The sequence below is a fragment of the Magallana gigas genome, chromosome 7 (assembly GCF_963853765.1).
Source record: "Magallana gigas chromosome 7, xbMagGiga1.1, whole genome shotgun sequence".
NCBI classification, from domain to species: domain Eukaryota; kingdom Metazoa; phylum Mollusca; class Bivalvia; order Ostreida; family Ostreidae; genus Magallana; species Magallana gigas.
In genome coordinates, this window is record NC_088859.1 from 382037 (window position 1) to 393649 (window position 11613).

At 32.7% G+C, this 11613-nt stretch overlaps 1 protein-coding gene across 1 annotated transcript; it reads right to left on the reverse strand.

Moving 5' to 3' along the window:
- Positions 1-7333: 7333 nt before the first annotated feature.
- Positions 7334-11311, reverse strand: LOC117684780 (cyclic GMP-AMP synthase-like receptor 2). The gene is made up of 2 exons (XM_066067699.1): positions 9478-11311; positions 7334-9358 (listed from the first exon to the last, which is right to left on the reverse strand). The coding sequence occupies exon 2, from the start codon at positions 9337-9339 to the stop codon at positions 8383-8385; it is 957 nt and encodes a 318-aa protein (XP_065923771.1). The 5' UTR covers positions 9340-9358; positions 9478-11311; the 3' UTR covers positions 7334-8382.
- Between the last annotated feature and the right edge of the window lie 302 nt (positions 11312-11613).

Sequence of the window (11613 nt, forward strand, 5' to 3'; positions counted from 1 at the left end):
GAAGATGTGTTTAACCGGTTTCATTTTGTCTTCCGTCACTTCCGGTCCATACCGGAAGAGTTAAAAAAATCGAGCTGTTTATCAGTTTAACTGTTTTTCTTTGATATTTTTTAGTTAGATAAATGAAAACTAATGTACAAATGGCAAGTATACAAGAAATATTGAATACAATTCAGATTGAACACTTCCGTTTGCCCGTTTCCTGTCCAGAAACCATAAACCTTATTTCGACGAGATCTCAAAAACAGTAACGACTTGAACAACCAAACTTTGTGGGATGATAGACCTATGTATGTACATGTGTTAACACTATTTTGTTTTATCCGGCGTAACTTCCGGTCGTCACAGGAAGTACACCCAATTTTGATTTTTTAAAAATATTTTGGTTATTCAGCATTGAAGTAACATTTAGCTATAGAAATACAAAAAGTCATCTACACATGGTAAAAAAAAGTTCTACTTCCGGTGAGACATCTCATATATCTCAGATAGCCTTCTTTTTTAAAAACAAAGTATAAATAAGATCTCAGAAACTGTGATAGATCAAGACACAAAGCTTATATATATTATATCCATTTTTTGGTTTACAAGATAACTGGATTTTTTGTGCAGATTAATACATGAGGAACGGAAGACCTTTTTGTTGCTATAGCAACAAGAGTCTAGTTTATATTTACATTTGGAAAAGGCAAATTGTTTGGAATTGTTAAGATTACCAAGATTTTATGTTTGAAATAATCCAAGCAACTAACGATGAATGTGTGCAATGATCATTGGGACGTCATGAAAAAGCTCATAAAGAATTGAACGTATTGCTATTCTATAGGGTCATATAGGGAAACATTTACAAATGTAAATATTTTAGTAATTATTAAATATCCATTTCCAAATCTATCAGCCACAGAAAGGCTAATGTTTTTGAGGTTAACCTCAATATGAATCAACTAAAAACTTGATATACAAAATGACTAAATTGAAATATATGTGACTAATACATTTTTTTGCTTTGTTGCTTTGTTTGTTGATAATTGTAGTATATATTAAAGCCAATATAAATACCTTTTTTAAAGAATCTATTTATTTTTAAATATTTTTATCCCTCTTGGTTTTTAGACACTTCCATATTTTAGCTAGGGAAGAATTCTACTGTCTATAGGGTTGTTTTGTCTTTATTAACTTCAGATGTCCTAATTAACATTCAAATTGTGCTTGGGTCATTTAGAAAGCATAATTATTATGTTAGTAGATATTATGTGTTAGAATGTGTTGTGTCTGACTTTATATGTGTGCTATTTGTATATCAGATGTTCTTTTACTCATATTTATCATGGTTTTAAAAGTTTGTGGATTGTAAGAAAGAAAAAGTGTGTTCAACAGAAGATGTAAGTTTCAATGAAACTGAGTTGCCATAGTAAATGTTAATCAGTAGTGCGTCATTTTGTTAGCAGTGTGCTTGGTTAGAAATGTTTGTTTGTTAAATGACATGTTAGTGCTTGTTGTGTTACAAGTGAACTGTATGGGGACAACTGGGCATCGCCTGGTCATTTGCTTGTTACTTGTTCAGATCTATTTTATCATTAAACAGAGAAATCTTTACTCGTCTTTATCCTATGTTTTTGCGAGAGTTACGCCCCTCTTGCACTCGTGTACTAATACATAGACTTATAAGGATTCTCCTAGATGGCCCATGTGTTATGGGAACAGTAAAAGGTGAATTCGATAACATGTTAAATGATGGCAGCTATTTTAGTTAACAAAATATATTGTTATACTTTCATGTTAAATACTGAAATCTGATTGGTTTAAACGCAGTTCATAATTTTTTCTATTACCCTCAGCATTAGCAACGCACTTAGCAACGGGTAACATTGAAAATTGTTACATGCGCGTACGGTTCGCCGTAGAATTCACGTTATTCCTATGTAAAAGCAGTTAAGTTTTCTTTAAAATTAAGACATTCAGTATAACAAAATAAATAGTGCCTGTTTGGGAGGATAACAGTTGAAATTGACACCCCTCGAAAACCATTGTCAACCTCCGCTTCGCGTCGGTTGACAATGGTTTTCTCGGGGTGTCAATTTCAACTGTTACCCTCCCAAACAGGCACTATTTATATAATATATGCAATCAAAGAAAATAAAAAACTATTCAATTTACAGAAAATTTTATGAAAAAAGGTACATAATCTTTGTAAGATAATGTGTTATTAGCGTGTGTATGTGTAATCATTCACACACACACACACACACACACACACACACACACACACACACACACACACACACACACACATATATATATATATATATATATATATATATATATATATATATATTGAAAGCCCTTCCTATTTTACAAATAAATACATGGTCACCATCAGATTCTAATGAAATGACCCAATGATCTCAGACTGTCTTTAGCCTCGGCCATGACATTATCGGACATTTGTTCCACTTCCTGTCAGCATGTGTGTCAAATAGTAGCAATCGGTGTGCACTTATTCACCACATCAAATGTAAAATAAAGAACATGGGCGTACAAGGCGTTTATCCCCCACACGAAGCACTGAAGACGAAACAATTTCAACTAAGTTAGAATATAAATTTTTTGTTTGTATGCCTTGTTTTTAGTTTAAATTTCACGATGTAAGTCAATATTTCATTCTTGCTTTCATTCTATAAACACAACAGATATAGGTTTCCAAATTAAGCTGCACATCGTTTTCTGCCTAAATTTGGATCATTCACTATTCTAAATTGCAAAATTTAGGTATGAATGGGTCCTAACTCCATCCTAAAAGTACTTTTATTTAAAGAATAAGTTTTTATTGATTTTTATTATTGATTTACTGAAATGGAGTCTAGACCCATAATGGGTCATATTCGTGATTTTCACCAAAAACGTTTTTACTTAAAATTATTAATTATTGTCAAATAGTTAAATTTATTCTCTATTTCTCCGATGTGTCAACGTAGCTCACGAAGATAGGCGGAGGCTCGTAGTCCCCAATTCTCGATTGAAAGGGGGGTTCGAATCAAACAGACGGCGTTTCATTTTTAAACCACTTGGTTTAAGTAAAACAATTTTTGCTTCTTTTGTTTGGATTATTATGAAAAAATATCTAATACCATTTTTATAATGACAACAATTACGTAATGTTCATTTTCTGTACACGCAATGTCGGATAAAGATAACGTTTGCACAGATATGAGATCATGAAGTAATGTTTAGAAAGTAAAACAATAAAACAAAGGAGATAAGTACTAAGCGCATGTATTAGTGTATATCATTTATTTATCAGAAAATGCAGTTCTATATTATACATGTACTGATGCACACTTTCATATGTAAAGATTTTTTTATATGATCATATGCCATTTCAAAATCCTGGGTAGGGTGGTTTTACCAGGCCCTGTACGCTCTTGTCCTTTTAATAAACGTAACTTAAATCTGAGATATGCCATTTATAAGACTTAAAAGACATTTACATCAAGAGGAGAGTCACATACACCGTTGGTCTAACCAGATGGAGAGGGTTCCTGTCCTCAAGCAGCTTTAAGTTTTGTTATAACCAAACAGATGAAATATTGATGTTTTTTTTTATTATAATTTGTCTTTTTGAACATTTTGATTGTAAACATTAAGCTGCATAACTTGTTTTCACTCTAAGTAGTTATCAGTTCAGATAGGGTTTTTTTTATTGTATTATTTCATAACCTAATTTCCAAAACTCATCATTGCTTTACGGGGGTCAGTGTTAATTGAACAAAAGATGAAATGCAAGAACTTTTTAAAGAACTGTTGCTTCGGTAAAAGATGAGGCTTATGGACCTCTTGTATAGCATATATTTTTAGATACGGCATTTAATGTGATAGTATTTAGGATAGAACGGGGTAATTTCGACCACTTTTACTGATACGTAACTTTTAGTTTCAAATTTTGTACGATATTCCCATGAGCTTGTTTGAAATCATTTAGGATAGTTCGGATTACTTTTCTGTCACGTATTTTTCTACTTCCGATGAAAAACTGTCACTGTAAACAGGAAAATGAAGAAAAATAAATGAACATATCACGCGGGTTAATTTCGACCGGTCTCGGGGTAATTTCGACCACATGGATGGTCAAATTCGACCACTTACTTTTTTTTTGGTCAACTACGTTATCAGTTAAAAAAACCCACGTAAAAGCGATTTAATTATATAAACTGTAATCACGGTAATTTGGATCTGAAAAAATGGAACAATCCACCCCACCCTTACCCTTCCCCTACAGTGGATTAATCCAGGTCGAACCTCTGCATCAGCGCCGTGAGAAGAAATGTAAGCTTGCAAAAAGAATAAATGATCTATCAGTACCTTTAAAATCGAAATGTCTGAGACATATCTACTTATAAAAATGAGAAACAATAAATTTGAAAGAATTTAGTTGTTTCATTTTATTACCTACTATAGCTGATGCTTATTTGTTTTATAGATTTATTTAAGGAATAATTAAGGAGTTAATTATTCTTTGAGTATAACAAAAATATATAATTTTGGTCAGAGCGTGGTCAAATCCAATCAAGCCTGAAGGGATCGATTTATGATTGATTTTATCAGACATGTAATTGGATAGAAAATATGCTCAGATTGCACAATCTTTTCTTAGTTTTATAATTAAAATATTCTACCGATCGTTGCCGACATTGTTCGTTTGAAATGTGTGTCTTTATTGTGTGTGTAATGTATTTCTTGAAATTAAAAAAAAACACAAAGCAAAATTTGCTTGCGAAAATATGCTTATACTCCTTCCAACACATCGCCAATTCCTTAAAATCCAAATTTTTTTTATCTCCTTAGAATAAAGACTGACCACCGCTGATTTTAGTTTTATAATGTACATCGCGTTTAATGAAAACTGTTCTTGACGATCCATCCCGAAATTTTTTAAGTTATTACTGGCGGGCAATTTTATATCCACCGTCGCATCCATTGTCGCTCAATAAAGATAGCTTGACTCCTCTTCATCTTTCCTTCAGTTATTTTTTGACTGTCAAATTTTTAATAATGATAAAGTTCTTTAGTTCTAACTTAGGAATATGCAAAACAACACATGGACGCGTGATTATTTAGGCATAAAGTTTTAACCAAAGTTGTCCGATCCATTTCATAAATTGAATGGTTTGCATGAATGTGAATTAATAAAAAAAAAAAACATCATCCACTCAAAAATATAAGAAAAAAATGTTTTAAAACAAATTTTATTAGAATTAGTTTAGGAAATTTGATCTACATTGTATGAACTCCAAGATCATTTAAGCTGCACATTATTTATTTCACCATCGATCGGACACAAATTAACCATGTATTAAACAGTTTTCAATGCATGATTTTATCTCATCATTAACATGCTAGGTGCGAATTCATTGTGATATAACTTAAATCCATATCAAAATATATTTTTAATTCCTCCAACAACACAAAATCCGAGTTTTCTTTTAATTAAAGCTAAAGTTCCAGTAGGTGCTGGCACGATATTTTTATCGTGCCAGCACTGATACACTGATACCCCCACTGATACTGCGATTAATATCCTTTATTATATATATTTTTAAGGTGGCTCTATACACCACTTTTTGATGACGCAGTACGCAAAAAAGTAAATCTGGAAGCATGCACTTCCGGTGCTGGCTGATTTAAACTGAGGCGAATTGTATGGGGACCGCTCTTTTGAAAAAATTGTTAAATGAATAGATTTAATTTGATAATTGGAAAATTCATTACTTACAAGTAATGTGGTATGTGACACCTTCACGTTGTGTGGTCACACCGTAGCGCAGTTGGTTAGTGGGTTCCCTACAAACCTGTAGGTCATGAGTTCGATTCCAGTTGAGAGCAATACTTTTTTTATCTTTCCAAAATTTTCTAAAACGTATTTTTTTGTTGAATACTGTGAAAGAAAATTCTAAAACAGTGAAAGTATTTCAATTATTATATACTTTAATGCACATTAATATCGACAGATGTTCCTTACCACCTTAAGGGGATGGGAGGGTTGCTTTGAATTTCTCTCAGGTTGGGATACATATATATCCTATTAGCCAAGTCAATTTTCCCCTTTATTTATTATACTTAGTTTTGCATTAAAGCGAATATATTCACTTATACAGGCCTATAATGAAATACGTATGTATTTATTATTTAAACATTATATTTAGGAAATTTTCTTCAACGCACAAATGAAAAGTCTCCAAGGTGTTTGGGCCTTGGGACTTAGGAACGATAACCCTTACCTGAGGAACTTTCATACCAAATAAATTTTAAAATATTTTTTGCGTTTGTTTGCAATGATTTTTATTCAATTTTTTATGTCACGGTTATTAAATTACATTTTCTTATAACATCAAGCAACTTTTTCAGATAATTTGTCAACAGAGTAAGAAAATATGAAAAATTATGTTTTGGGGAAATACTAAAAAAAAATGCAATAATTACATTTTTGAATGTTAAGAAAAGTTAAATATTTTTTTATGTGTCCGAAGGAAATATCCATCATATGACAAAAAAAATTCTCTCAATTTGTTAATAGCTATCTTTTTAAAAAATATTTTACAAAAACACGAAAAAACATTTTAAAATTCTTTTAAAATACCTATAGTATCCCTATCATCATTTTAATATTTGATAAGTATATGTTCTGTGGTCTTCTATTGAAAATTGGAATAAACTGTGGGTGTATAGAGCCACCTTAAGCAAACTCTCTAACTTTTTTTCAAAATTAAGCAAGGGAAAAACCTGTAACTTTTACTACAAGTTGAATTATTTATATTCGGACCATAATTTACGTATGATAAAAAAACCCAAGGGTGTCTGATGTATTGTGAAACCACCTTTTTGTGGCCACGAGTGGTCGAAATTGAACCGCGTCATTAAATACCATACGGGTCAATTTCGACCAAACTTCTGCGGGTAAAAGGTGTGCATTTTAAGGGAAATCGAATTAAAAATAGTTACAACCAGTAACATAAAGTAATGCACATAGAAATTAAAACAGTTTTAATACGATACGTACTTTTGAATTTTGATACGTTATGAAATGTCAACAATGTGGTAAGAGTTGCCTCTCTTGTATTTGCCGACGTGAATGCAAGCGTTCTGAAAACGGGGATTTTAAACAAGAAAACTATTATTCTGATCAAATAATTTCAATGGAAAACAAATTTGGGGACTGAGTTTCTCTAATTCCGAAACAGCATACGTTTCTAAACACTTGCCTGAATCCTTGTGTTGAGTTTTTGTAGTTTGGTCGAAATTGATCGGTGGTCGAAATTACCCCGTTCTACCCTATTTAATCTATTTGTGTAGGTTTCTAAAAAAACAAGTCTCGTATTCTCCTCTGTGTAGCAGCTTGTATTCCGTTCCATGGATAATGTGTGAGTGACTGTTGGTATGAGTATAGAGCAGCCTGGAGGTTCCCTGTGATCTGTTGACAGATCCCCAGGATCTCCCAGGAGATGTCTCTGCATCGGTCAAATATATACTGTCCTTTATCATGGTGGACTAGGACTTGTAGCTCATCTAGAGCTGCCTGTGATAACGTTGTATCAATGTGTCTGTAACACAAGAACTCCAGGAAGTGTAACATTACAAACACTGGGACATATAATCTAGAATTTCCTTTCTGTAGAGCAGAGTTTTGTTCTGGTATTAATTCACTGATATAAAAGATTATGGTGTCAGGTTTGATATCCCATGCTACGGCCTCTCTCATTTTTGTAGACCAGGACTGCCCCCCTACAGCCTCAGTATACCTCTCAATGTCTACATGTCCCCAATACATTAAATATGGCTGTCTTAACTTAATCTTTGTCATCTCTATAACACATAAAGCTCCCCTGTATCTGAGTGTCTTGTAATAATAAATGGCAATGTACAACATGTCAGAAATACACCCTAACTTTGTTGCTAATTTCAGCATGTGGCAATAAAATTTGTTTGCAATATACATCTGTTTGTTAAAACATGAGCAAGTAAACATGTTTTGTAATTTGAAAGCAATACATTGAAGGGTGAGGACTGAAAGTGACTGTAATTTGATAGTTTGATATTGTGTAAGGGGTGAATATACCAGGTATTCTATCATATATATGGCTTTAATAAGGTTACATAGATCACCTAAATGTTTAAACGCAATGGGTAACACATTGAAAAGTTCTACATCATAATCAACTTCACTTCTCATCGTACTCTCATCTGTACAAACAGAAAGTCTAGGATTGTATAGGACATCAGTGATGTAGGACATGATAGAAGAACTCCCTAACAGACAGGACAGACCTTTCTTGTACAAGTCATGTAACTGTAGAAACAATCTGTTTTGTGCTGAGCCATGGACCTTTGTCAGGAACAGGTTGTTTTGTGGAATGAAATGTTGGGACAGATCCCCTCATACACCCATTTAAGGAGGTGTTTAAAGCAGACCCAGAAACCGGCCAGGAGATTTGGAGGGCACCAGTTGGGTAGTGTGTTTTGTTGAATAGCCCAGAAAACTGTTTTCTTTATATGATAAGAACATATCAGTTTATTCTTTTCTTCAGTCTGATGATTTATAACTTCTTTTAAGAAAATTTTTAACAATCCATAGGTCAAAAATTGACCGTGGTTCATTGAGTACACAAGTTTATATTCTGCTCGAGAAAACGACAATCTCCATTCTTCATTTTTATGGGGTCCTAATGGGTGTCCTATTGCTACAACGTGACATCCATTTCTGACAATGTCTTCAGCAACTTCAGGGCCAGGCCATAAGTGACATCTGTCTATCCACGAGGAGGCAGGCGTAGGCCAAAAGTCACATGCAAAGCAGTGAGCGTTGTCATATTCTAGTCCTTCTACATTACCACTTCCACAGGGTCCATGTACAGTAGAATTAGGCACCACTACCGAACAAGTTAACTCGCTGTGTATAGAACTAGATATATAGACTCTACCATTCATTCTGACACATGCTGATTGGACTTCTGTAATTTCTGTTGGTGTCAGTAACTGAAGTAAAGTGAATCCTGGTGGGCTCTCAGAACTGTCAGAGAGAATCAAGGTTGTACTGGCTGTGTTGTAATACTCAGACTGAGACATGTCCATGATTACTCGGTGGTCGTTTGGCCAGTACATTAAGTCCTTATCTGATCCATATAGCCTGAATCCTTCTCTCATACTTCCACTCAGCATCCCATGGATCCAATTATTAGTTAATTGTCTTTCCACAATCTCCTGGATGTCCACTGTTTCCCTCCTGATGGCCACCAGTTGTGAGGTTCCCATCATTTCACACAATACAACGAACACTGCCTCTGACATGTGCTGCAATCCCTCAACACTGTAAAATTTAATGTATATATATTAAAAACTCAAGTTTCTGAAAAATGTCAAATAAGCTACTGTACAGTTAAACATTAACGGTTTTTTAAATTATAATGTAACTGGAGGTCCTCTTACCAACGGAGGGTCCCTATCGGTCAAAATCGATGCCAGGTTGTGTTTTCTGTATATCTGCATCGAGCTAGGCATTATTGCCTATAATAAGGACTAAAGCTTGAGCTTAAAAATTTAAAATTTAATTTACTATTTTCACGTTGTTAAATTCTCCAAAACTGAGTTATTTCTAAGACATTTCAAGATCTGAATGTCTTTGTTATGTTTTAATGGAGAAAGACAGCTCACTATTCCTTGTTATGTAATCAAAGCTTGTGCCATGTTTTATTCACTTAAGGATGACGTTTACTCAGAATGAAAAAAAAATCCACTGATGATAATGACAAACCATCTATTGTGTGTTATAGACCTTTGCTTGTATTGTTATTTTTCACTTTCAGAAAAATAGGTCAATTACCTACTTTTTGAGTTATTGGCAATGAAATATTTATTGAAAAATCAAGAAAAATCCTATAAAATTTTAATATCTTTAATATTTAAAGATTTTCTTAATTACAAAAATATTACAAATAATAAAGCACTTTGAAAAATAAAATACAGTTTATGAATGGTAGTGACACTAATTTAGATTTTAAAATAACCCAGCCCGAATTTCCTCTATCAGTTTCAAATCCCTACCCATTTTTGATCCAATTTTACAAAAAATTGAATGATGATAATGCAAAAACATGTATGGTATTGAACTACTTATTTTGACCTTATTCTGTTGGCAAAATATTTTTAAGAGGTCAATGATCAAAATTTTGAGATATGGTGTCTTTTATCGTTTTTAAGCATTTTTCAATATTTTTGCATTTCGTGCCATAGTATTATTTCAATGAATAAGTTAGGTAAAACCAACGGAAAATATGCAAAATTACATAGACTTAAATATAAAATCCTAACTTTTAACATTAGAGTACTGCCAAAAATGCTTTAGCAGAAAACAAAATTTGCAAAATTTAGTCCGAATTTCCTCTGTTTGGCTAAAAGTCAATTTTTGTTTTAGCCTTATTTCATAATAAAGTAAAAATATTCAAGGTTTTGTCAATAAGAATTCATTTCATAAATACTTTAAGTCTTTAGAACAAAGTTTACTCATTACATTGAACTTTATATCTATCCGAATTTGAAAACTCAAACTCTGTGTAAACAACACCCTTAAAGGTTGTTTGATAGAAAAAACCATATAAAAAAATATAAATATTTCAAAAGCTTAAAACCTATTAAACTATGTTCAAATTAATTTGCCATCGGAGAAAAAGCTTACTTAAAGAAAACTTTGACCGAACTCCGATCTTTGTAGACATACACTTTGCATATGAACATAAACTTTGCAGAAACCGTCACATATCAACATTAAACTGCAGCTAATATCTTTCTAAAATAATCGTATCAAAGAAAAAGTTTATTTTCGTGTGTTTTAACGCGTTAGAAAATTATATTTATGTCTTCTCAGTGATCGTCACAAAAGGTAATGGTTTGACTGTTGTATTATCATATAATACATATACTTATATAAGCACATAAACGTTGTTTCTATTGCGTATATTTGGTACGAAGATACGACGCGTTTTTAGTTCATGCCTTGTGAGTGCTGTTGCATGGCGTTCTTGATTACCAAACTGCGTCAATTGTAGACGCCACCGTGTTGTTACCCTGGTGTAGAAGACAGGCGTCTTCAAAGAAACGCGATCACAATTTGAGCTGTAATTTTTCTTACATGTAGTTTACTTTGCCGTTTCTAATGGTTTTTCATAATTTCTTTTCTTGAATATTTATCGTGCTTAATCAAAGAACTACAAGCTCTGTACATTGCTTTATAGTCAACAACTCATATTCATATTTTGATGAAAAAAACCCATCTAACTACACTACAATTATTGTAAAAATTAAAATGAGAAAAATGTTTTTTTTTTTTAATTTCCCATGGTTTTACATGTACCCTAGTTACATGCTTGATTATTTAATTAGAACGTGTTTGGAAAAAAAATTCGTAAAACTGCTGCTCATTGATTTAATTGTCTTTGTGTATGAAAAACTCGAGTGAATAAATTCATTATAATCATCAATGATAGATTCGATTGTTTTCATCCATTGAATATTTTCGAAATATGTTCGAGGTTTTCCACATTAGTATATGCAACTTAAAAGGATATG